The sequence below is a fragment of the Hyla sarda genome, chromosome 3, assembly GCF_029499605.1.
Source record: "Hyla sarda isolate aHylSar1 chromosome 3, aHylSar1.hap1, whole genome shotgun sequence".
Taxonomy (NCBI): domain Eukaryota; kingdom Metazoa; phylum Chordata; class Amphibia; order Anura; family Hylidae; genus Hyla; species Hyla sarda.
In genome coordinates this window covers 356,222,359-356,249,169 of record NC_079191.1, presented here as the reverse complement: position 1 = coordinate 356,249,169, position 26,811 = coordinate 356,222,359, and the positions used below count along the sequence as shown (strand labels likewise).

General features: G+C 47.7%; 2 protein-coding genes across 10 annotated transcripts in view; one reads left to right on the top strand and one right to left on the bottom strand.

Moving 5' to 3' along the window:
* The window catches only part of DTD1 (D-aminoacyl-tRNA deacylase 1), a 147,987-nt gene extending 124,307 nt beyond the window's left edge, over positions 1-23,680 (bottom strand). For 8 of the 9 annotated variants that reach the window (XR_008891529.1, XR_008891530.1, XM_056567623.1 and 5 more), the window contains exon 1: positions 2,952-3,103. Coding sequence is in view for 6 of the 9 variants with exons in the window: in XM_056567623.1 (XP_056423598.1) it covers positions 2,952-2,994 (43 nt within the window). In the remaining 3 variants the exon portion in view is untranslated. Of the gene's footprint in view, positions 1-2,951; positions 3,104-6,369; positions 6,478-23,572 lie in introns of those variants that run through there. The other variant, XM_056567628.1, reaches the window with a different exon arrangement.
* Positions 23,681-23,779: 99 nt separating this feature from the next.
* Positions 23,780-26,811, top strand: part of APMAP (adipocyte plasma membrane associated protein) — a 26,987-nt gene continuing 23,955 nt past the window's right edge. Inside the window, exon 1 of the mRNA XM_056567620.1 lies at positions 23,780-23,962. Coding sequence (XP_056423595.1) covers positions 23,865-23,962 — 98 coding nt within the window. The 5' untranslated portion in view covers positions 23,780-23,864. The remainder of the gene's footprint in view (positions 23,963-26,811) is intronic.

Below are 26,811 nucleotides of genomic sequence, written 5' to 3'. Positions count from 1 at the left end.
TCACATGACTAGCAAAATCTGCTGCAACATAAATAAGGACATGGGAACAGTGTGCCTCCAGCTGTTGCAAAACTTTGGCTTTCCGGGCATGCTGGGAGTTGTAGTTTTGCAACAGTTAGAGACACACTCTTTGGAAAACACAGCAGAAGTTCCACAGTGCCACACCTGTCCTTAGGTTGTGTGTGGTTTTACAACTCATCTACATTCACTTTAAAGGGGTACTCCTGTGGAAAACTTATTTTTTATCAACTGGTGCCAGAAAGTTAAACAGATTTGTAAATCACTTCTATTAAAATATCTTAATCCTTCCTGTACTTTTTAGGGGCTGTATGCTAAAGAGAAATCCAAAAAAGAAATGCATTTCCTCCGATGTCATGATCACAGTGCTCTCTGCTGACCTCTGCTGTCCATTTTAGGAACTGTCCAGAGCAGCATATGTTTGCTATGGGGATTTTTTCCTGCTCTGGACAGTTCCTAAAATGGACAGCAGAGGTCAGCAGAGAGCACTGTGATCATGACATCGGAGGAAATGCATTTCTTTTTTGGATTTCTCTTTAGCATACAGCCCCTAAAAAGTACAGGAAGGATTAAGATATTTTAATAGAAGTGATTTACAAATCTGTTTAACTTTCTGGCACCAGTTGATTTTAAAAAACAAAATAAAAAAAAAAGTTTTCCACAGGAGTACCCCTTTAACCCCTTAAGGGTCAAGGACGTACAGGTACGCCCTTGGTCCTGCTCTCCTGATATAACGCGGGGTAACACAGTAATCCCGCGTCATATCACGGCTGGCCCGGCGTCATAGTGAAGCCGGGACCCGCCTCTAATAGCGCGCGGCGCCGCGCGCTATTAACCCTTTAGCCGCGCGCTCAGAGCTGAGCCGTGCGGCAAACCGAAAGTGGCCGGCTAGCTCAGTCGGGCTGTTCGGGATAGCCGCGGCTAATCGCGGCATTCCCGAACAGCTGACAGGACAGCGGGAGGGCCCCTACCTGCCTCATCGCTGTCCGATCGCCGAATGACTGCTCAGTGCCTGAGATCCAGGCCTGTTTCTTATGAGAAACCAGTGATCAATGATAAAGATCAGTGTGTGCAGTGTTATAGGTCCCTATGGGATAATAATGATCAGCATAGGAGATCAGTGTATGCAGTGTTATAGGTCCCTATGGGATAATAATGATCAGCATAGGAGATCAGTGTGTGCAGTGTTATAGGTCCCTATGGGATAATAATGATCAGCATAGGAGATCAGTGTGTGCAGTGTTATAGGTCCCTATGGGATAATAATGATCAGCATAGAAGATCAGTGTGTGCAGTGTTATAGGTCCCTATGGGATAATAATGATCAGCATAAGAGATCAGTGTGTGCAGTGTTATAGGTCCCTATGGGATAATAATGATCAGCATAAGAGATCAGTGTGTGCAGTGTTATAGGTCCCTATGGGATAATAATGATCAGCATAAGAGATCAGTGTGTGCAGTGTTATAGGTCCCTATGGGATAATAATGATCAGCATAGGAGATCAGTGTGTGCAGTGTTATAGGTCCCTATGGGATAATAATGATCAGCATAGGAGATCAGTGTGTGCAGTGTTATAGGTCCCTATGGGATAATAATGATCAGCATAGGAGATCAGTGTGTGCAGTGTTATAGGTCCCTATGGGATAATAATGATCAGCATAAGAGATCAGTGTGTGCAGTGTTATAGGCCCCTATGGGACCTATAACACTGCAAAAAAAAAGTGAAAAAAAAAGTGAATAAAGATCATTTAACTCCTCCCCTATTAAAAGTTTGAATCACCCCCCTTTTCCAATAAAAAAAAAAAAAAAACTGTGTAAATAAAAATAAACATCTATGGTATCACCGCGTGCGGAAATGTCCGAATTATAAAAATATATCATTAATTAAACCGCTCGGTCAATGGCGTGCGCGCAAAAAAATTCCAAAGTCCAAAATAGTGCATTTTTGGTCACTTTTTTTTTTGATCAATAAGTCCTATCAATGCAAAAATTGTACCGTTAAAAACTTCAGATCACGGCGCAAAAAATGAGCCCTCATACCGCCCCATACACGGAAAAATTAAAAAGTTATAGGGGTCAGAAGATGACAATTTTAAACGTATTAATTTTTCTGCATGTAGTTATGATTTTTTCCAGAAGTGCGACAAAATCAAACCTATATAAGTAGGGTATCATTTTAATTGTATGGACCTACATAATAATGATAAGGTGTCATTTTTACCGAAAAATGTACTACGTAGAAACGGAAACCCCCAAAAGTTACAAAACTGTGTTTTTTTCAATTTTGTCGCACAATGATTTTTTTTTCCGTTTCACCGTAGATTTTTGGGCAACATGACTGACGTCATTACAAAGTAGAATTGGTGGCGCAAAAAATAAGCCATCATATGGATTTTTAGGTGCAAAATTGAAAGAGTTATGATTTTTTTAAGGCAAGGAGCAAAAAACGAAAATGCAAAAATGGAAAAAACCCCGGTCCTTAAGGGGTTAAAGGGTCCCAGCAGCAATTCCACACACAAGCTATGGATAACCCCTTTAAATTCACAGAAAGCTCTACAGTGGAATTCCTCCTGCCAGGGTGACCACCACATGGCTGAAGCTACAGCTCCCTCACCCAGCTTTCCCAGACTCCTGGAAAAGCTGGATGGCAGCCTGTATAGTTCTGTAACGTGTCTATAGAGCTTTCCCTGAAGCACAAATAACTTGTACGGATTAGCTGAACAGGTGACATTTAATACTCGAGGAAAACGCAGTGTGTGAGCAGAGCCGTAATGAGGGCGAGTCCAGGCTGCACAGCTGTCACACCCCCCGGCCCCAGTCAGTGTGCGGCGCACAGGAAGGAAGTGCCCGGGAGCCGGTTCCTGCCGCACTGCACGGGGAGGAGACTGCGCGCACTCTTTGCCGTGACGGCGGGCCGGTGTTCTGCACTTACCGGTCACACTGGCCTGAGTCACCCGCTGGATCACCGCCCTCATTGTGCCCTGACGGTAGAGTAGGAAGGAGCAGTCGGTTCGCGCTATCAACTCTGCGGCACCTCCGTTTCCTTCAAACAACTCGGAGTTCTGACGCCCTCTGGTGGCTGAATGGAATTGTTACAGCTTGGTAGAAGTGTTAGCGGGCATATAGTTTACTGACAGCAAGAACAGGTGTGAATTCACACCTGGAGGATTTTGTTGCAGAAATTCCACAGGAAATATCCCTGTATGTGAATGGAATTCTAGATGGATGTCCAGACACAGACATTTCTGCAACAAATCTGCGTTTTACGGATTTGTGTTTGTGAAAGTAAGGCTAGGTTATAGGGCAGTGGTCTTCAACTTGAGGACCTCCAGATGTTGCAAAACTACAACTCCCAGCATTGCCCGGACAGCCAACGGCTGTCCGGGCATGCTGGGAGTTGTAGTTTTGAAACATCTGGAGGTCCGCAGGTTGGAGACCGCTGTTATAGGGCAATGTTTCCAGGGCTCAAGTCCTGCAGGAACGCATGGGAACTGAGTTCCTGCACTTTTTCCACAGCAGGAACACCGTGCCCATTAGCAGGAGTCCTGCAGGACCAGCCCTTGAGTGAAAATGTAACATAAGTTCCAACTACCAGATCCTTGGCAGACCCCATTTAAAGGGGTACTCCACTCCCCAGCGTCCAACATTTAGTTTCAAAAGCTGGGTGCAGGCTTCTGTGGTGGTCCCGCCCCCTTTTGAGGTTTCATCCCATGATGTCACGCCACACCCCCTCAATGCAAGTCTATGGGAAGGGGGAGTGATGGCCATCACGCCCCCTTCCCTTAGACTTGCATTGAGGGGGCGGGGCGACCACGGAAACCCACACCCAGCGTTTTGAACTAAATGTTCCAGATGCTGGGGAGCAGAGTACCCCTTTAAGTCCATCAGGCTCCAACCCATTTTGGGGCCATTTGACACAAAAAAAACAAGCCAAATGAACACAGAATAGGACGGAGCACAAGGGCAATGTTGACTTAGCCTATGGTATTTTTTTTTAACCTTGGCAAAGGGGTAAAGTCCTCCTAGGGGATCCTATCCACAGGGAGGCCTACGTATATACAGGGGGACTACCTATATGACCTATATACACATTTTTATTGGGAGTAGGGGCTATATTTAAAAAAAATAACTGCATTTAAAGGGGTACTCTGCCCCTAGACATCTTACGTAGTATCCAAAGGAAAGCGAATAAGATGTCTGATGCGGGGGTTCCACTGCTGGGACCCCTGTGATCTCAGTGCAGTTATTTTCAAAACGCTGAGATTGTGCAGCAGTGGTCGTGACATCACACCAGGTCCCCTTGTTATGTCATATCACACCCCCTCCATTCATGTCTATGTGTACCTAGCCTAAGGTCACAGGGAGGCCTACCTATATACAGGGGGGACTACCTATATGACCTATATACAGGTTTTAATTGGGGGAGGGGGCTATGTTTAAAATACATTTAAAGGTAGAGCTACCTAGCTATGCACCTCCTCTCTGTCATGCTTCTCCATAAACAGCCCTATATGCCATTTAGGAGTCTTGGAAAGTTGAGTGACAATTATTATGGCCGACCTAGTTACCAAAAAATGTTCCTAATTCCTAAATAGTAGCTCTACAAAGCTATACATCCCCTCTTTGCCATATTTCTAACTAGACTTGGGCCATTTAGAAGTCTAACAAAGTATAAGGCTATGTTCACATGGTCAGAAAATGCACTGAAAACAAGTGCAGCAGAATCCCATTGGTATCATTGGGGCTCTGTGGCAGTGGAATATTGAACCCGGCCTAAGGGTTGTCACTTCAAGATCAGCCAAGTTATCCACCACTTTTCTTCCATGACCAGCTCTATATGTTAGTCAGGAGTGACCTGGTGCCTGGGGGTTATGGAGCCCTGACATATCATAGCAACCCCTGTCCCTCCAGAATATTAGGTATCACCTTCATCGTATCGACCTGCGGAATAAAGTTATCATTTGATCTATACTGAATGGAGAAAGAGGTAGAAAGAAAAGTAAGAAATAAGCAACCACAGAATTGATTAATACAAATAAAAAGTAATTAAAGTGTCACATGTACTCCAGAATTCGATCTAGATCTGCATAAGCAGCAGGAATAACGATCACCATCGCGCTCTCCCGGTGAAGGAATAGTAAAATACCGAAAGCGGACAGATGGTATTCGAAATAAACAAAAATTTATTCACAACGAGCTCTGGACTACGCGTTTCAAGTGGCGGGAACCCCCTCTTCATCAGGTCCTCTGATTGGCACAAATGTTAGCGTGGCATATTTGTATGGAAAAAAAACCGCAAGCACATTAGTGGGTTTCTCAGTCATGTAGCTGACCAGCTCCACATTTCACAAGAGCTCTCACGATTCTTCACAATCCTTCAGTAACTACTCCCTGAGGGTGAGAACCACAGCAGCAGCACCGCCTCAGGGAGTAGTTACTGAAGGATTGTGAGGGGAGGCTGTGAAACGCGTTGTCCAGAGCTCGTGAATACATTTTTATTTTGAATACCATCTGTCCGCTTTCGGTATTCTACTATTCCTTCCCCGGGAGAGCGCCAAGGGGATCGTTATTCCTTGCTGCTTATGCAGATCTAGATCGAATTGCTTCCGACTGCCCTGAAGACTTCAGAGACGGGTACGATCCAGGCTGCACCCCGGACATCCACCCAGAGTTTGGTGATTCAAGCTTCAGTAGGTGTTATGCTCTGCGCAGAACACCATCAGGTTAGCACAACTATATCGTTGCTAAGGGTTACCACCTTTTTTTTTACCAGAGTAACGGCACATGTTTTGCGCTTTTGTCTGCTTTTTTCTCTTTTTCTAAGTATGTACTCCAGAATGGTACCAATAAAGATATCCACTTGTCTTGCAACAAAGTGTTGGCACGCCAGGGCCTCTGCAAATTTGACAGAAGCCTAAAACATAGAAGTACTATGCACTACGGTCTCAGTAACTAAACCCTTAAGTTGTACCAATAGAATAGTAAGTTTCTTTCCACAGACCCACAATGAGTAAAGGCTTGACCCAAAGCCGTATTTTCATTACAAGAAATACTAAAAGCCAAATATACATTTCTGAGTAAATGAGAAATAACTGGATGGCTAGGTGATCTTCATGAGGGCCACCTACAATGCATATAAACAGTCTTCACACCGTTTCACTTTTTATTACATTTTGTCACGGCCTTGTGCTAAAATAAAAACTAAAAATATCAGTTAATCTGCACTTAATACCCCATAATGACAAAGTGGAAACAGAATGTTATACATATTTGCTAATTCATTAAAAAGGAAAAACAAAAATATTGCATTGACATAAGTATTCAGACTCTTTACTCAGTACTTGAAGCACCTTTGGCAGCGATCACAGCCTCCAGTCTTCATGGGGATGATGTCCCAAGATTTGCACACCTGGAGTTTTTCTGCCATTCTTCTTTTCAGATGCAGCCATTTTTAATGTCTGAAGGAGAAAATGTATTGAATGACAAGGAGAATACGGGTACAAAGTACAATACATGGCTTGTAAAGTACAAATATACACATTAAGGTGTAAGACCGAACAGTCTATAGGTAAAGCAACTGGGAGAACCAAAATAAAAGAAAACAAATAGAACAATCAAACATAAGAGATCAAATCCAAGGTCCGGTGGGAGAACAAAAGGGGGAAGGAGGGGGGGGGGAGGCATAATATACTTGTCGCAGTAGAGAACTAGATCAGGACAATAGGGGGGATAAGATAAGGTGTGTTATACAAATAAATATATAGTGTCCCAAAGAACTACAAAAATAAATAATAGGATACATCCGGGACATGAGTAGAAGAGATCCAGGGACCCCATACTTTATCAAAAAGCATCATAGTGTCATCTCTTATTGCATTTAGACATTCAGAGAGCATAATATCATTCACCCGAGAAATCACCATGGATAAAGATAGATCAGGTGATCTCCATTTGGAGGAAATGTATGCGGGCAGCCAGCAAAAAAATTGAGCTAAACGGAACACTGCATAGGATAATCTCTCAGGTTTATGGCCCAGGAGGCACAGAGCTGGGTCGAGGAGGTAGGTTCTTCCCGTCACAGAGGAAAGCAGGTCAATAACCTGTCTCCAAAAGGTGGAGACCCGTGGACAAGTCCACCAAGTATGAAGCATGTCACCAACTTCCGCGCAACCCCTAAAACACTTGTCACGATTCGGCTTCCAGGTAGTGGATCCTCTGTGTCAGCGAGGGATTGGCGTGGACCGGTTCTAAGAGGCTACTGGTATTCACCAGAGCCCGCCGCAAAGCGGGATGGTCTTGCTGCGGCAGTAGCAACCAGGTCGTATCCACTAGCAACGGCTCTACCTCGCTGACTGCTGAGAAGGCGTGGGACAGAAGGACTAGGCAGAGGCAAGGTCAGACGTAGCAGAAGGTCGGGGGCAGGCGGCAAGGTTCGTAGTCAGGATGGGTAGCAGAAGTTCAGGTACACAGGCTTTGGACACACTAAACGCTTTCACTGGCACAAGGCAACAAGATCCGGCAAGGGAGTGCATGGGAGGAGGTCAGATAAAGGCAGGGAGCAGGTGGGAGCCAATTAAGCTAATTGGGCCAGGCACCAATCATTGGTGCACTGGCCCTTTAAGTCTCAGAGAGCTGGCGCGCGCGCGCCCTAGAGAGCGGAGCCGCGCGCGCCAGCACATGACAGCAGGGGACCGGGACGGGTAAGTGACCTGGGATGCGATTCGCGAGCGGGCGCGTCCCGCTGTGCGAATCGCATCCCCAACGGCCAAGACAGTGCAGCGCTCCCGGTCAGCGGGACTGACCGGGGCGCTGCAGGGAGAAAGACGCCGTGAGCGCTCCGGGGAGGAGCAGGGACCCGGAGCGCTAGGCGTAACAGTACCCCCCCCCCCTTAGGTCTCCCCTTCTCTTTGTCCGGTAACTGCCTCCCCTGGGATGAGGACACCGGGAAAGAATGGAGGGTTTCCTCAACGGCAGGCAGTACAGCAGGAGTGGGAATGGGGAGGGAGGGCAGAGGGCGAGGCCTGGCACGGGGCAGTGTGACACCAGGACGGGGGCCATGGGGAGGCACAGAGGCTTGCCTGACGGGACTGGGAGGGGGGGAGAGGCACTTCCTGTGGCAGGCAGAGTCCCAGTTCCTGATCTCCCCGGTGGTCCAATCAATGGTGGGGGAATGAAGCCGGAGCCAAGGCAGACCGAGGAGGACCTCAGAGGTACAGTTGGGGAGAATGAAGAACTCAATCCTCTCAAGGTGGGGTCCAATAGACATGAGGAGGGGCTCTGTGCGGTAACGCACGGTGCAGTCCAATCTGGCTCCGTTGACCGCGGAAATGTAGAGCGGCTTGACGAGACGGGTCACCGGGATGCTGAATTTATTAACAAACGACTCCACAATAAAATTTCCAGAGGCACCGGAGTCCAAGCAGGCCACGGCTGAGAGGGAGGAGTTGGCTGAAGAAGAAATCCGCACGGGCACCGTGAGACGTGGAGGAGCAGACTTGGAACCAAGAGACGCCACACCCACGTGAGCTGGGTGCGTGCGTGCGTTTCCCAGGCGTGGAGGACGGATAGGGCAATCCACCAAGAAATGCTCGGTACTGGCACAGTAAAGACAGAGATTTTCTTCCCTACGGCGATTCCTCTCTTCCTGGGTCAGGCGAGACTTATCCACTTGCATGGCCTCCTCGGCGGGAGGCCCAGGCGTAGATTGCAACGGATACTGTGGGAGAGGTGCCCAGAGATCTAAGTCTTTTTCCTGGCGGAGCTCTTGGTGTCGCTCAGAAAAACGCATGTCAATGCGGGTAGCTAGATGGATGAGTTCTTGCAGATTGGCAGGAATCTCTCGTGCGGCCAGCACATCCTTGATGCGACTGGATAGGCCTTTTTTAAAGGTCGCGCAGAGAGCCTCGTTATTCCATGATAACTCGGAGGCAAGAGTACGAAATTGGATGGCGTACTCGCCCACTGAAGAATTACCCTGGACCAGGTTCAACAGGGCAGTCTCGGCAGAAGAAGCTCGGGCTGGCTCCTCGAAGACACTCCGGAGTTCAGCGAAGAAGGCCTGGACTGTGGCTGTGGCAGGATCATTGCGGTCCCAGAGCGGTGTGGCCCAAGACAAGGCCTTTCCTGAAAGAAGGCTTACTACGAACGCCACCTTAGACCGTTCTGAAGGAAACAAGTCCGACAACATCTCCATATGCAGGGAACACTGAGACAAAAATCCACGGCAGAGTTTAGAGTCCCCATCAAATTTGTCCGGCAGGGACAAGCGGAGGTTAGGAGCGGCCACTCGCTGCGGAGGAGGTGCAGGAGCTGGCGGAGGAGATGGTTGCTGCTGTAGCAGAGGCAGAAGTTGCTGTAACATGGCGGTCAACTGCGACAGCTGCTGTCCTTGTTGGGCAATCTGCTGCGATTGCTGAGCGACCACCGTGGGAAGATCAGCGAGACTTGGCAGCGGCACCTCAGCGGGATCCATGGCCGGATCTACTGTCACGATTCGGCTTCCAGGTAGTGGATCCTCTGTGTCAGCGAGGGATTGGCGTGGACCGTGCTAGTGGACCGGTTCTAAGAGGCTACTGGTATTCACCAGAGCCCGCCGCAAAGCGGGATGGTCTTGCTGCGGCAGTAGCAACCAGGTCGTATCCACTAGCAACGGCTCTACCTCGCTGACTGCTGAGAAGGCGTGGGACAGAAGGACTAGGCAGAGGCAAGGTCAGACGTAGCAGAAGGTCGGGGGCAGGCGGCAAGGTTCGTAGTCAGGATGGGTAGCAGAAGTTCAGGTACACAGGCTTTGGACACACTAAACGCTTTCACTGGCACAAGGCAACAAGATCCGGCAAGGGAGTGCATGGGAGGAGGTCAGATAAAGGCAGGGAGCAGGTGGGAGCCAATTAAGCTAATTGGGCCAGGCACCAATCATTGGTGCACTGGCCCTTTAAGTCTCAGAGAGCTGGCGCGCGCGCGCCCTAGAGAGCGGAGCCGCGCGCGCCAGCACATGACAGCAGGGGACCGGGACGGGTAAGTGACCTGGGATGCGATTCGCGAGCGGGCGCGTCCCGCTGTGCGAATCGCATCCCCAACGGCCAAGACAGTGCAGCGCTCCCGGTAAGCGGGACTGACCGGGGCGCTGCAGGGAGAAAGACGCCGTGAGCGCTCCGGGGAGGAGCGGGGACCCGGAGCGCTAGGCGTAACAACACTGGGGAGACACGGAAGGGAAAATGGCGTGAAGTCTGACAGGAACATAATACGCCCTATGTAGAATCTTGAGAGCAGTTTCTTACAAAGAAACCTGCCAGCTACCCCTGCTCAGATGGGTACAGCATTCATGCCAAGAGGGGAGATGAAGGTCAACTTGCAGATCCTCTTCCCATTGAGTCATAAAGGGAAGTTTCACATTCTGGGGAGGCTGATTAAAAGTAGAGTGCAAAAGGGTACCAGGGCGAATATGGGAATACAGGGCCATAGCCTCATAAGTAAATTCAATGATCACAGTATGTGAAATGAGAGAGCGAAAGAAAGATAAAATTTGACTTAAACGAAAAGATTCCTCTGGGGGAGGGTGGAATCTAGTAAGAAAAAGAGAACAAGAGATCAGTTTCTCCTATACAAGAAAATAATGAAGGAAAAAGAGGCATTGGGAAATCCACGAAGAAAAGTCAGATTGCCTAAGGCCAGGAGGAAAGATAAGAAGAAAAGATAAGACAGGGGGCACAGAAGATTGTAAAGATAGTTTGAAACAGACAGAGCGCCAAAGAAGGAGAGAATAGAGAGAGGTCGTGGCTGAGTAGGGAGTTTATGATGAAACCGGTTTAACAGACCACATAAGATAAGACAAGGAATGGCGGGCTAAAAGATCATTTTCAAGAACTACCCACCTAGGGAAACCCAAAGGTGCATTGCATAAAAGAAGTTGAGCTAAGCGAGCTTCCCTATAATAAAGAATGAAGTTAGGAACAGACAAACCCCTAATCGTTTATGATAGTACATGATAGACCTCAAGATACGAGGAGGATGACCTCGCCAGATAAAACGATACAAATCCGCTTGAAGTCTACAGAGGTCCGTCATGCGAACTGGAATCGCGAGTGTCCTAAATAGATAGAGGAGTCTAGGTAGTACCATCATCTTGACGGTGTGCACACGTCCCAACCTTGTGATATGTGGAAGGTTCTATTTGGCGAGGTCATCCCGAATAGATTTATATAGTGGAAGATAGTTCAGTCTATAAAGTTCCGACAGGGAGGCGGGTAAAGAAATACCCAAATAAGAAAGAAAAGTAGAAGAGGTACAGAGAGAAAAGTTTAGGGAGATCAGATCTTGCCCCGGTTGAGGAGTGTTGCAATAAAGAACTTCAGATTTAGATCTGTTCACCACCAGGCCCAATATAGCAAAGAACCGGTCCAAAGTAGCAAACCGATTAGATAGTGAAACTAGCGGTTTGGTGAGCGCGAGAAGGTCCTCAGCAAATAAATTAACCTTATATTCTGCAGAACCAATCGTCGCCCCTGAGATATCAGGATGAGCACGAAGGATACTTGCCAGGGGCTCCATAGCCAAGGCAAATAAAGCTGGTGATAAAGGACACCCCTGGCGAGTTCCCCCACCAACAAGGATTGGTGAGGAATGAGAAGAGGGTAACTTAAGATAAGCCACCGGATTGAATGCAAGGCGTGGACAAATGGTCCCAAAAAGCCCATAGCACGGAGAATCCCAAACAAATAAGGCCATAAAACAGTATTGAAGGCCTTCTCAATATCTAAGCCTAGTAGTGTAAGGGGAGTATTGGTAGCTGATGCCCAGTGAACTATATTGAGGACTTTGTGGATATTGTCGGGCGCTTGTCTGCCAGGGATGAAACCCACCTGGTCATTATGAACCAGGCCCAGCAATATAGCATTGAGGCGTTTGGCAGGAATAGAGGTGACAATCTTGGAGTCCAAATTAATAAGGGAGATGGGATGATAATTTGAGGGGCTTGTTAGGCTTGGGGATAACAACAATAGATGCATGAAGACATTTTGGGGGCATAGGGGAAACAGAAAGCAACTGATTACAATAGGAAATATTATGGGGTGTAAGAATCGGTTCAAACTTTTTGTAATAAAGGGCAGACAGGCCATCTGGGCTTGGTGCCTTTCCTAGTTTCAGATGAGCAATGGCATCTGCAACCTCCTCAGCGGTGACAGGAGAATTAAGAGGGTCTCTGTTGGAAGAAGAGAGGGTAGGAAGTGAAATAGAACTTAAAGGGGTATTCCAGGAATTTTTTTTTATTTGACTATGCTACAAGGGCTGTAAAGTTAGTGTAGTTCATAATATAATGTCTGTACCTCTGTGTGATGGTTTTCTCACAATTCTTCTGTGATTTTCACTCTAATATTTATTTTTAAAAGCAATACGTCACGGCTCCGCCCCTCGTGATGTCACGGCCCGTCCCCCTTTATACAAGTCTATGGGGGGGGGGGGCGTGGCGGTCATCACGTCCCCTGCCATAGACTTGCATTAAGGGGACGGGCCGTGATGTCATGAGGGGCAGAGCCTGTGTATCGCCCGTCATTACGCACAGAGCAAACTCGCTCTGTGCAGCAATGATAGCGCAGTGCCGCAGCGGCGATCCCGGGGCTCCCCAGCAGCGGGACCCCTAGCCTTTGGAAAGGGGATAAGATGTCTAGGGGCGGAGTACCCCTTTAAGGATCACTGTACCCCTTTTTATGTTCCTTGAGGGGTGTAATTTCCAAAATAGTATGCCATATGGGGTGTTTTTTGCTGTTATGGCACCTTAGGGACTTCCTAAATGTGACATGCCCCCCAAAAATCTTTTCAGCAAAATTTTCTCTCCAAAAGCCAAATGTGACTCCTTCTTTTCTGAGCATTGTAGGGTGCCAGCAGAGCACATGATGTCCACATATGGGGTATTTTCATACTCAGAAGAAATTGGGTTAAACATTTTTCTCCTATTACCTCTTGTAAAAATTTTAAATTTAAGGGGAAAAAACAGCATTTTAGTGAAAAAATAAAAAAATTCATTTACACATCCGACTTTACCGAAACGTCGGCAAACACCTGTGGGGTGTTAAAGATCACTATACCCCTTGTTCCGTGCCTTGAGGGGTGTAGTTTCCAAAATAGTACGCAATGTGGGTATTTATTTGCTGTTATAGTACCATAGGGGCTTCCCAAATGCGACATGCCCCCTAAAAACCAATTCAGCAAAATTCACTCTCCAAAATTCCATTGTCGCTCCTTCCCTTCTGAGCCCTCTAGTGCACCCACAGACCACTTTACGTTCACATATGAGGTATTTCCTTACTTGAGAGAAATGGTGTTACAAATTTTAGGGGGGCATTTTCTCCTTTTACCCCTTGTAAAAATTCAAAAACTGGGTCTACAAGAACATGCGAGTGTAAAAAATGAATATTTAGAATTTTCTCCTTCACTTTGCTGCTATTCCTGTGAAACACCTAAAGGGTTAACAAACCTCCTGAATGTCATTTTGAATACTTTGAGGGGTGCAGTGTTTTAAAGTGGGGTAATTTATGGGGTATTTCTAATATGAAGGCCCCTCAAATCCACTTCAAAACTGAACTGGTCCCTGAAAAAGTCTGATTTTGAAAATTTTGAGAAAAATTGGAAAATTGCTGCTGAACTAAATGATGCCAACGTAAGGTAGACATATTTGGGGACATTTATCGTCGTTGCTTTGGTAAGCAAGTTCTGTAGTAATTTTTTTCTTGCTTTTTTTTTTTGCTTAAGTATGACATATTTATCATACTATCACAGGGGGTTGATAAATTTGGCTTACATGAGCAAAAACCAATAAATCCCTTTTAAATACCATTTTTTTTAGCACACATAAGCAAAAACCAAATAATGACTACAGAACACCACTTTGCAGCTTTGAAAAAAAATGTGTGTATATATATATATATATGTATATATATATATATATATATATATATATATATATATATATATATAATGTGTGTGTGTGTTTATTACATTTTTTAACACTGTTTTTTCTCCCTAAATGGAGATTACTCATTACTCTTTTTTTTGTTACTTCTACATATCCGTGTATCCTGTGGACTCCTTCGACGACCAGCGTTTTTCTTTGCTTGATGTTAATAAAATCGTTAATGAGGGCTTGTAGGGGAGTGTTTTTTTGTAATAAATTTAAACCTGTTGTGTTTTTTTTTTTACTTACTGGACAGGCTTAGTAGTGGAAGCTGTCTTATAGACGGAGTCCATTACTAAGCCGGGCTTAGCGTTAGCCACAAAAACATCTAGGGCTAACCCCCAATTATTACCCCGGTACCCAACACCACAGGGGTGCCGGGAAGAGCCGGTACCAACAGGCCTGGAGCGTAAAAAATGGCGCTCCTGGGCCTAGGCGGTAACAGGCCGGCGTTATTTAGGCTGGGGAGGGCCAGTAACAATGGTCCTCGCCCACCCTGGTAACGTCAGGCTGTTACTGTTTGGTTGGTATTTGGCTGAGAATAAAAATAGGGGGGACCCTATGCGTTTTTTTTAAAATAAATTATTAAATATAAAAAAAAAAAACACATAGGGTCCGCCCTATTTTTATTCTCAGCTACATGCTGGTCATCGAAGCAGTCCACCGAATCCGAAGGAGTCCACAGGATACACGGGTCTGAAATGAGAAAAATAGGTTAATACATTTATTGTCACCCGCCCATGACTACAACTCCCAGCATGCCCTAGCAGTAAGGATATGCTGGGAGTTGTAGTGTGGGGGGAGCAACAATCTCCCGCACCACATGACTACAACTCCCAGCATATCCCCACTGTAAGGGCATGCTGGGAGTTGTAGGGGGGCGGGTGACAAGCCTGTCACCTGCCCCCTGCCACACAACTACAACGCCCAGCATGTCCTTACAGTAAGGATATGCTGGGAGTTGTATTCGTGCCAGCCAGGGAAGCGGGTGGTAATGCGCTCCGCTCCCTGGCTGCAGTGATAAGAGAGTCACTGTCATTTCATATTTTCAGCAGGGTCACGTGACATGGGACCCAGCGGAAAATATGAAATTACACTAAACTCTGCTGCGCTGTGGTAAGGAGCCCGGGCTGACATAATACTGCAGCCGCCCGGGACTCCCACAGCCGGGCACGGAGATGTGCAGAAGCCGTCCCTGCCATCTCTCGGTGTGTACCGCAGTGCTGAGGGATGACAGGGACGGCACCTAGACATCTCTCTGCCCGGGCGGCTGCAGAGTTATGTCAGGGCTGTGGTATAACACCTTGTTCACACTGGTGTGGTGCTGTGCGGCGTCCGTTGCCGCCGTATCTGTGGGGGGGTGCGGCCCATAGACTGGTTTGAGTGGCGTTGGGGCCGCTCTGCCAGTGGGTCGTTTCCCCCCCCCCCCCCCCCCGTGGGCATTGGTGTCGCGGCGGTGGTGGTCGCCGCCTGGTGCTACGCCATTTTATGCTAGGGACGTTAGGGACCCACTCTAAATAGGTGGCCTTGACGTGGCGAGTGGGCTTGTACTTTTTGATCAAAAATGTATACTAACTACCTATTAGTTTTTTATATTATAGTTTAGTTTTTTATATTATGCTGAGAAGCAATCAGATCATTATACACGATTGTAGATGTGCGACCATGCCTGTTTTTTCTACCTGAATTCACACTGTGGTGATAATAGTTGACGGAGCCCGGGCAGTTGAAGTGTGGCTGGCCTGGACTCCTTACCACGGCGCCGCAGGATATATGAGGAGCCCGGGCGACTGAAGCGTGGCTAGCCCGGGCTTCTTTTAACATCTGGCGGAGCCGCGGTATCTGAGGCTCCAAGGTATGTTAAAAGGAGCCCGGGCTGGCATCAGTCCTTACCACGGTGCTGCAGGATATATGAGGAGCCCGGGCAGCTGAAGTGTGGCTTGCCTGGACTCCTTACCACGGCGCCGCAGGATATATGAGGAGCCCGGGCGACTGAAGTGTGGCTAGCCCGGGCTCCTTTTAACATCTGGCGGAGCCGCGGTATCTGAGGCTCCGAGGTATGTTAAAAGGAGCCCGGGCTGGCATCAGTCTGCACCCGCCCGCGCTCCTCTGATTCTATCCCCGCTACCCTAAGATAATGATGGGGATGGGGACACTGCTGTACGGAGATGGGAGATGTGCGGCGCAGGCGGGTAGTAGCTTTTTCTGCTCCATGTTTGAGCTGGAGTAAATTTAGTAAATTTTTAACCTTGTTGCGACTTTTTTTTGCGCAGTTGCGACTGTCGCAGTTAATAAATACCAGACTACCCATAGTCCATTTTAAAATTATTACTTTGTAGTTAAATGGGCACTGCCATGAAATAAAAAAATTGATGTGTTGTAGTACTTAAGTACTACAACATATCTCTAATATAGTTTAATTAAAAAAAGTGATTTTAAACCAGTTTAAAAATCACTTTTAAATTCGGCCACTAGGGGTCGCCCTCCTAGTGGCCGAATGCATTCGGCAGTGACGTCACTACAGAATTTCGTCTCATTTGAGCCTGGCAAATGAGTCGAAATTCCAGTCACTGCGGTGCTCGCTCCCGCCTGTCAATCAAACAGGCGAGAGCGAGCACAGTGAAATCCAGGGCTGCGCATTGGCTCCCTGGACTCTCACACTGGCCGCCTCCCTGCTGCATATTCTCCCTGCAGCAGGGATGCACATGGCTCTTACCTCTCCTTACAGCCCCGGCTCCAGTGGGGATACGCCGCCTCCTCACTGCTGTGTCCTGTCATTACCGGGAGCGCGTTATACGGAGAGGGGGGCGCCATTTACAGGAGGGCCCATCCTACACTGAGCAACAAGCGTGTGCCCGGCTTCCTGTCATGCTCCTACACTCTGGTAATTCTCTCTATGGTTCTGGAGGACTTTCAATCCTCCAGAAACATAGAGACAGTTTCCAGAGTGTACGGGCATGACAGGAAGCCGGGCATAAGCTTGTTGCTTGCTACGGACCCCCGCTCATGGTCCAGCACAGGTGAGGGGGGTGATATTGGTCGGGGCTGGGTGTCTTGCAACACAGGGTGCCTCCAGTTGTTTCACCACTACAACTCCCAGCATCCCCTGACAGCAAATAGATGTCAGGGCATGCTGGGAGTTGTAGTGGTGAAACAGCTGGAGGCACCCTGTCAGGAGAACTAAGGGCGGAAGTCCCCCCCAGCAGGCATCAGTGACGTGGTGCCTGCTGGGGAAGTCTGCCTGGTAGTGAGCACACTACCAGGCAGACAAAATGCCATTTTTAAGATAATAAAAAAAAAAAATAAAGGCAGGGAGGGGATTAGGGATAGATGGGCAATAGGCAGGGACAGAAAGAAAAAAAAAGAGGATGGTGGGAGCTAACCTTTAAGTTTTGGAAAAGTTGCTTTTCTCGCTTTCCAGTCAAAATGTCACACGAAAAATCGCGTTGTCGCAGGTGTGACATTTTTGCGACATTTTTAGTAAAAAAAATTAACTAAATCGCTTTATAAATGCCTGTCATTGTATATGTGAATCAAGATATAATTTATTTGGTATGTCTATTTTCAAATTTTTCATGAAATTTTTCACCAAGAAATGATGCAAGTATCAACAAAACTTTACCACTATGTTAAAGTAGAATATGTCATGAAAAAAAAAACAATCTCGGAATCAAATTCATAAGTAAAAGCATCCCAGAGTTTTTAATGTGCAAAAAATGCTCAGGTCCTTAACCTCTTAAGGACATAGGACGTTCTCTAATGTCCCCGCTACCTGGGCTTTAATGCCCAAGGACGTTAGAGAACGTCCTGTCGTATTTCCGGTCTCTGCCGCGCGCCGGGCAGAGATCGGAAGCGGATGCCTGCTGAAATCCTTCAGCAGGCATCCAGGGCAAACGCCGAGGGGGGCCATGTAGGGAAATCGCCCTTGCGATCTGCGGTGATACCGGGCTGATCGGGTCTCTGGGACCCGACCGCCCGGTAATTTTGCATGATCCCGGCTGTCACAGACAGCCAGGACCATGCTGAAGGCTAGGAGCGAGGTGGCAAGCCTTCCACCTCCTCCGATCCCCTGCGATCCGTCGGTTAACTAACCGACCAATCGCAGGAGGGGGGGCGGTTACTTCCTCCCGCCCTGCCCGGCCCCTGGAAGTCCGGAGAGGACGGGAGGAAGACTGGAGGACGCGGCGGGGGACGGGGGAGTGCTGGGGCCCGGCCCCGGTACTTACCTCGTCCCTGAAGACCCGGATCCCGGCGATGAAGACGGCGGCGATGACAGGCGAGTTCCTCTTCAGCTGTGGTCGGGCCCTTTACAGCAATGCACGTCGCCGTAAAGCGACATGCATTGCTGTATCGGGACCCTGTATACTACAACTCCCAGTATGCCCAGACAGCCCTTGGCGTCTGGGCATACTGGGAGTTGCAGTTTTGCAACTTCTGGAGGTCCACAGTTGTGGGACCACTGTGCCCTTCCAGATTTTGCAAAACTACACATCTTCAGCATGCCCTTACTGTCCAGGCATGCTGGGAGTTGTAGTTCTGTATCATCTGGCCCTTCAGATGTTGCAGAACTACAACTCCCAGCATGCCTGGACAGTTTTGGCATACTGGGAGTTGTAGTTTTGCAACATCTGGAAGGGCACAGATTGGGAACCAATGTATTAGTGGTCTGCAAACTGTAGTCCTCCAGATGTTGCAAAACTACAACTCCAAGCATGCTGGGAGTTGTAGTTCGGCAACATCTGGCTCTAAAGATGTTGCCGAACTACTACTTCCAGCATGCCTGAGAATGTTTGGGAGTTGTGGTTTTGCAACAACTGGAGGCACACTGGTTGAGAAACATTGTCTGTTTCCTAACTCAGTGTTTCCCAACCCGTGTGCCTCCAGCTCTTGCAAAACTATTACTACCAGCATGCACTGATAAACTGTGCATGCTGGTAGTTGTAGTTTTGCAACAGCTGGACGCCCCCCCCCCTGTGAATGTACAGGGTACACTCACATGGGCAGGGGCTTACAGTGAGTATCAGACTGCAAGTTTGCGATGCAGCAAATTTTGCGCGCCAGCTCAAACTCGCAGCGGTAAACTCGCTGTAATCCCCCGCCCGTGTGACTGTACCCTAAAAACACTACACTACACTAACACAAAATAAAAAGTAAAAAAACACTACATATACACATACCCCTACACAGCCCCCATCCCAATAAAAATGAAAAACGTCTGGTACGCCCCCGTTTCCAAAATGGAGCCTCCAGCTGTTGCAAAACAACAACTCCCAGTATTGCCGGACAGCTGTTGACTGTCCAAGCATGCTGGGAGTTTTGCAACAGCTGGAGGCACCCTGTTTGGAAATCACTGGCGTAGAATACCCCTATGTCCACCCCTATGCAAATCCCTAATTCAGGCCTCAAATGCACATGTCGCTCTCACTTTGGAGCCCTGTCGTATTTCAAGGCAACAGTTTAGGGTCACATATGGGGTATTGCCGTACTCGGGAGAAATTGCCTAACAAATTTTGGGGGGCTTTTTCTCCTTTAACCCCTTATGAAAAGGTGAAGTTGGGGTCTACAACAGCATGTTAGTGTAAAAAATTTTATTTTTTACACTAACACGCTGGTGTTGCCCTATACTGTTAATTTTGACAAGAGGTAAAAGGGAAAAAAGCCCCCCAAAATTTGTAATGCAACTTCTCCCGACTACGGAGATACCCCATATGTGGGCGCAAAGTGCTCTGGGGGTGCACAACAAGGCTCAGAAGGGAGAGTGCACCATGTACATTTGAGGTGATTTGCACAGGGATGGCTGATTGTTACACCGGTTTTGACAAACGCTAAAAAAAAAAAAAAAAAAAAAAAACACATGTGACCCCATTTTGGAAACTAAACCCCTCACGGAATGTAATGAGGGGTGCAGTGATAATTTACACCCCACTGGTGTCTGACAGATCTTTGGAACAGTGGGCTGTGCAAATTAAAAATTTTGTACTGGTCCAAAGATCTGACAGACACAAGTTGGGGGTAAATGCTCACTGTACACCTTGTTACATTCCTCAAGGGGTCTAGTTTCCAAAATGGTATGCCATGTTGGGGTTATTTTGCTGTCCTGGCACCATAGGGGCTTCCTAAATGCAACATGCCCCCAGAGCAAAATTTGCTCTCCAAAAGCCAAATATGACTCCTTCTCTTCTGAGCATTGTAGTTCACCCGTAGTGGACTTCAGGTCCACTTATGGGGTACCTTCATACTCAGAAGAGATGGGGTTACAAATTTTGGGGGGTCTTTTCTGCTATTAACCCTTGCAAAAATGTGAAATTTGGGGGGGAAACACATTTTAGTGAAAACATTTTTTTTTTTTTTTTACATATGCAAAAGTCGTGAAACCCCTGTGGGGTATTAAGGCTCACTTTATTCCTTGTTACGTTCCTCAAGGGGTCTAGTTTCCAAAATGGTATGCCATGTGTTTTTTTCTTTGCTGTTCTGGCACCATAGGGGCTTCCTAAATGCGACATGCCCCCCCCGACCAAAATTTGCTCTCAAAAAGCCAAATATGACTCCTTCTCTTCTGAGCATTGTAGTTCGCCCGTAGTGCACTTCAGGTCAACTTATGGGGTACCTCCATACTCAGAAGAGATGGGGTTACAAATTTTGGGGGGTATTTTCTGCTATTAACCCTTGCAAAAATGTGAAATTTGGGGGGAAACACACATTTTAGTGAAAAAAATAATATTTTTTTACATATGCAAAAGTCGTGAAACACCTGTGGGGTATTAAGGTTGTTACATTCCCCAAGGGGTCTAGTTTCCATAATGGTATGCCATGTGGGGATTTTTTGCTGTTCTGGTACAATAGGGGCTTCCTAAATGCAACATGCCCCCCAAAAACCATTTCAGAAAAACGTACTCTCCAAAATCCCCTTGTCGCTCCTTTGCTTCTGAGCCCTCTACTGCGCCCGCCGAACACTTTACATAGACATAAGAGGTATGTGCTTACTCGAGAGAAATTGGGCTACAAATATAAGTATACATTTTCTCCTTCTACCCCTTGTAAAAATAAAAAAATTGGGTCTACAAGAACATGCGAGTGTAAAAAATGAAGATTGTGAATTTTCTCCTTCACTTTGCAGCTATTCCTGTGAAACACCTAAAGGGTTAAAACGCTGACCGAATGTTATTTTGAATACTTTGGGGGGTGCAGTTTTTATAATGAGGTCATTTGTGGGGTATTTCTAATATGAAGACCCTTCAAATCCACTTCAAACCTGAACTGGTCCCTGAAAAATAGTGAGTTTGAAAATTTTGTGAAAAATTGGAAAATTGCTGCTGAACTTTGAAGCCCTCTGGTGTCTTCCAAAAGTAAAAACTCGTCAATTTTATGATGCAAACATAAAGTAGACATATTGTATTTGTGAATAAAATTTTTTTTTATTTGGAATATCCATTTTCCTTACAGAGAGCTTCAAAGTTAGAAAAATGCAAAAGTTTCAATTTTTTCATCACATTTTGGAATTTTTCACTAAGAAACGATGCAAGTATCGGCATAATTTTACCAATAACATAAAGTAGAATATGTCACGAAAATCGGAATCAGAATGATAGGTAAAAGCATCCCAGAGTTATTAATGTTTTAAGTGACAGTGGTCAGATGTTCAAAAAACGCTCCGGTCCTAAGGTGTAAAATGGCCTGGTCCTTAAGGGGTTAAGGTGAAAATGGGCTGGGTCCTTAAGGGGTTAAGGAAAAAGGGAGTACGTGTACATCCTTGTCCCGCTCCCCTTCTATGACGCACACTCAGGATCTGAAAAAAACAAAGATGGTGGGAGCTACTCTTTAAGGTAAAATATGGGTCCGTCCTTAAGGGGTTAAACCCGGTGGGTCTCTGTTGCTACAGGTAGCCAGGACCCACGGCAAATTCCGGGCACCGACAATCAGGCCCTTTAGAGTTGATTGTGGCGTCTAAAATGCGGGGATAACGGTGCCGGTAGCTCAGTGGAGCTGATTGGGACATCCGCGGCGACATTGCGGATCCCGATCAGCTGAGTAACAACGGGAGGGTCCTCACCTGCCTCCTCCTCGTTCGATCGGATGCTCCTAACCTCTTATGCAGGCTAGAGCAGCAGAGCACCGATAATACTGATCAATGCTATGGCATAGCATTGAACTGTGTATGCAATACAAGGATTGCATGTAATAGTCCCCTATTTCGACTATAAAATAGTGTTAAAAAAAAAAAAAAAAAAAGAGTTGAAGTGATTCAACTCTTTTCCTAATAAAAGTTTGAATCACCCCCTTTTCCCATTTAAAAAAAAGATGTAAAGAAAAATAAACATAAAATATGTTGTTTCCGTGAGCGTAAATGTAGGAACTATAAAAATATAACGTTACTTAAACCGCACAGTCAATGGCGTATCTGTAAAAAGATACCAAAATCCAGAATTGAGTATTTTTGGTCACTTTGTATAAAATGTGATCAAAAAGTCCCATCACAACAAAAATGGTACCGATAAAAACTACAGATCACAGTGCAAAATATGTCCCTATCCGGAAAAATAAAGTTATAGGGCCGGAAGAGGACATTTTTAAACATGCTAATTTTCGTACAAAAAGTTATTTTTTTTTTTTAAAAGGAGTGAAACAAAATAAACCTATATAAGTTGGGCATCATTTTATTCGTATGGACCTACAGAATAAAGATAAGGTGTCATTTTTACCGACAATTTTCTTTTTCAATTTGCCCCACAAATAATATTTTTTTGGGTAGGCTCTTTTTTTATTTATTTATTTTTTTATATAGCCGGGTCCCAATGGTTCCCATTTACTTGCATGGGGTCTGTCGTGATCCGCTAAACTCCCATCGTTCTGACCAGATTGCCAACAGGACTTTGAATAGTGGCGTCTGATGGCGAACGAGGCCTTAACAGAAGAAACAGACCCCATTTTTCCTGTTAAGGAATCAGTCACATTCCCGTCGCGCTCCGCTATGTGGAGGTCTGTCGGCAATTTTTTTATCTAAGAGCCGAGGAACGTGCTCTGAATCACCCAAAGTGCAAAAAAAAGTGCAAACGTGTTACACAAAAAAAAAAAAAAGGTCGCCAATTCCGTCGGTTTTAGCGGGGAAAAAATAGCGCATGCACAATATTTTTTTCCCGCTAAACTACCAGATCTCCGAAGGACCTGGTTCAAGTCAATGGGAGTCCATTGTGCTCAGAACCAGTTTTTGGCACTGAATGGACTCTTAACGGAGAACGGCAGTGTGGACTTAGCCTTACAGTGTACCTCAGCATCTGATCAGGACCTATGCGCTATTTTCATCAGACTAAAAAAAAAACGCTTTTAAAAATGTTGCCAACGGATACGACAAACTGGAGAAGGAACGTATCCCTCATTGGGAAACATTTATCATAACCTGTGCAGAGGATAGCAACCAATCAGATTGCTGCTTTCATTTGGCAGAGGCCTTGTTAAAAATAAAAGAAGCGATCTGATTGGTTGCTATGGGCAGCTTTTCCTCTGCAAGGGTTTTGCTAAATCTCCCCCATTGCTCTCAATAAAAGTTGGGAGGTATACAGGCAGCAGAGTCCATGTAGACTATATATACATTTGACGCGCCGTTATACCGGTATGACACAGCCATCCAATCTTGTGGAACTACAACTCTCAGCATGACCCCCTGAGCGCTCCACACGCGGCGTCAGGTGACAGAGGGGCACGGACACCGCGCGCACAATTCTTCCCAGCTCGCGCCTCCCTATAGGCCAGGCTGCGCTGACAGCACAAGTCGATTCCTATTGGATGGCGGGGTTGACAGGTTGCCGCTCATTGGCTGACAAGGAACGCCAATCTCCTGACTGTGTGACTGCGCCCGTGTGCGGTGCCCTTGGTGTGGACGCTGCGTTTTATAGGCGATTGATGACCATGGAGGAGGGAGACGGGCTGCGGCAGAGGAGGCCCATCCGGCCGCAGGTCATCACAGACGAGACCATAGTGCAGGAGACGCAGGGCACCAGGTGGGCATAAGGACCTTCATATAGGGGGGGGGGGGGGGGAGGCCGTCAGGGGGTGTGACATAGGAGGGGTCATCATGGGGTCATGTTATATCTGTGTATTCTTCAGATTGGTAATTAAAGGGTTATTCCATATCAACCCCATTTACATCATTGAGACCCTCACAGGTCCCTAGAGCAGTGTTTCCCAACCAGGGCGCCTTCAGCTATTGGAAAACTACAACTACCTGTCCGGGCATGCTGGGAGTTGTAGTCTTACAACAGCTGGAGGCACCCTGGTTGGGAAACACTGCCCTTAAGAGACACAGTCACAATACATACACTGTGTGCCAGTGTTCCCTAACCTGCTGCTCTCCAGCTGTTCCAAAACTACAACTCCCATTCAAAAAGTGGGCACCTCTGAAATGAGCTGTTCCAGAGGGGGGCTGCCCGGTATCGGGACTTCTGCAAAAGATATCTCCGCCACAGAAGGTATCCAACCGCCCCCCCCCCCTCCAACTTTCTGCAGAAGATATCCCCGCCACAGAAGGTATCCAACCGCCCCCCCCCCCCCCCTCCAACTTTCTGCAGAAGATATCCCCGCCACAGAAGGTATCCAACCGCCCCCCCCCCCTCCAACTTTCTGCAGAAGATATCCCCGCCACAGAAGGTATCCAACCGCCCCCCCCTCCAACTTTCTGTAAAAGATATCTCCGCCACAGAAGGTATCCAACTGCCCCCCCCCCAACTTTCTGCAGAAGATATCTCCACCACAGAAGGTATCCAACCGCCCCCCCCCCTCCAACTTTCTGCAGAAGATATCCCCACCACAGAAGGTATCCAACCGCCCCCCCCCCCCTCCAACTTTCTGCAGAAGATATCCCCACCACAGAAGGTATCCAACCGCCCCCCCCCCTCCAACTTTCTGCAGAAGATATCCCCACCACAGAAGGTATCCAACCGCCCCCCCCCCCCTCCAACTTTCTGCAGAAGATATCCCCGCCACAGAAGGTATCCAACCGCCCCCCCCTCCAACTTTCTGTAAAAGATATCTCCGCCACAGAAGGTATCCAACTGCCCCCCCCCCCAACTTTCTGCAGAAGATATCTCCACCACAGAAGGTATCCAACCGCCCCCCCCCCTCCAACTTTCTGTAAAAGATATCTCCGCCACAGAAGGTATCCAACCGCCCCCCCCCCCTCCAACTTTCTGCAAAAGATATCTCCGCCACAGAAGGTATCCAACCGCCCCCCCCCCTCCAACTTTCTGCAAAAGATATCTCCGCCACAGAAGGTATCCAACTGCCCCCCCAACTTTCTGCAGAAGATATCCCCGCCACAGAAGGTATCCAACCGCCCCCCCCCCCCCCTCCAACTTTCTGCAGAAGATATCCCCGCCACAGAAGGTATCCAACCGCCCCCCCCCCCCCTCCAACTTTCTGCAGAAGATATCCCCGCCACAGAAGGTATCCAACCGCCCCCCCCCCCCCCCTCCAACTTTCTGCAGAAGATAATCCCCGCCACAGAAGGTATCCAACCGCCCCCCCCCCCCTCCAACTTTCTGCAGAAGATATCCCCGCCACAGAAGGTATCCAACCCCCCCCCCCCCTCCAACTTTCTGCAGAAGATATCCCCGCCACAGAAGGTATCCAACCGCCCCCCCCCCCTCCAACTTTCTGCAGAAGATATCCCCGCCACAGAAGGTATCCAACCGCCCCCCCCCCCCCTCCAACTTTCTGCAGAAGATATCCCCGCCACAGAAGGTATCCAACCGCCCCCCCCCCTCCAACTTTCTGCAGAAGATATCCCCGCCACAGAAGGTATCCAACCGCCCCCCCCCCTCCAACTTTCTGCAGAAGATATCCCTGCCACAGAAGGTATCCAACTGCCCCCCCCCCCCCCAACTTTCTGCAGAAGATATCCCTGCCACATAAGGTATCCAACCCCCCACCTCCCCCCCCCCCCCAACTGCCTGGTATTGGGACTTCAGCAAGAGATATCCCCGCCACAGAAGGTATCCAAACCCCCCCCCCCCCCAACATATAAGGGGGGATGTGAGGGTTGATTTAAAGCGCAACTGTCATGATGTTTGGGGCATATAACCTCACTACAGAGTGTATATGGTGTGTAATATGTCTCCAGCCTTACTTCTATCCCTCTTATTACGGCTTTTATTAGCTCAGATAACCCTTTTATATGCTGCCACAGACAGTCGGATAGGTGTGGCCATCCCCTGTACACCAGTATGTGATTGACACAGGTCCCAGCGCATGCGCCCCTTATCTATCATATGTGAGCGCCGACTGACATTACAGAGCGAGCGCTCTGTCTGACACCTCCGTGCGCACAGGCAATATTGGAGGCAGAGAGTGAGCGCTCTGTCTGACACCTCCGTGCGCACAGGCAATATTGGAGGCAGAGAGTGAGCGCTCTATCTGACACCTCCGTGCGCACAGGCAATATTGGAGGCAGAGAGTGAGCGCTCTGTCTGACACCTCCGTGCGCACAGGCAATATTGGAGGCAGAGAGTGAGCGCTCTGTCTGACACCTCCGTGCGCACAGGCAATATTGGAGGCAGAGAGTGAGCGCTCTGTCTGACACCTCCGTGCGCACAGGCAATATTGGAGGCAGAGAGTGAGCGCTCTATCTGACACCTCCGTGCTCACAGGCAATATTGGAGGCAGAGAGTGAGCGCTCTGTCTGACACCTCCGTGCGCACAGGCAATATTGGAGGCAGAGAGTGAGCGCTCTGACACCTCCGTGCGCACAGGCAATATTGGAGGCAGAGAGTGAGCGCTCTGTCTGACACCTCCGTGCGCACAGGCAATATTGGAGGCAGAGAGTGAGCGCTCTATCTGACACCTCCGTGCGCAC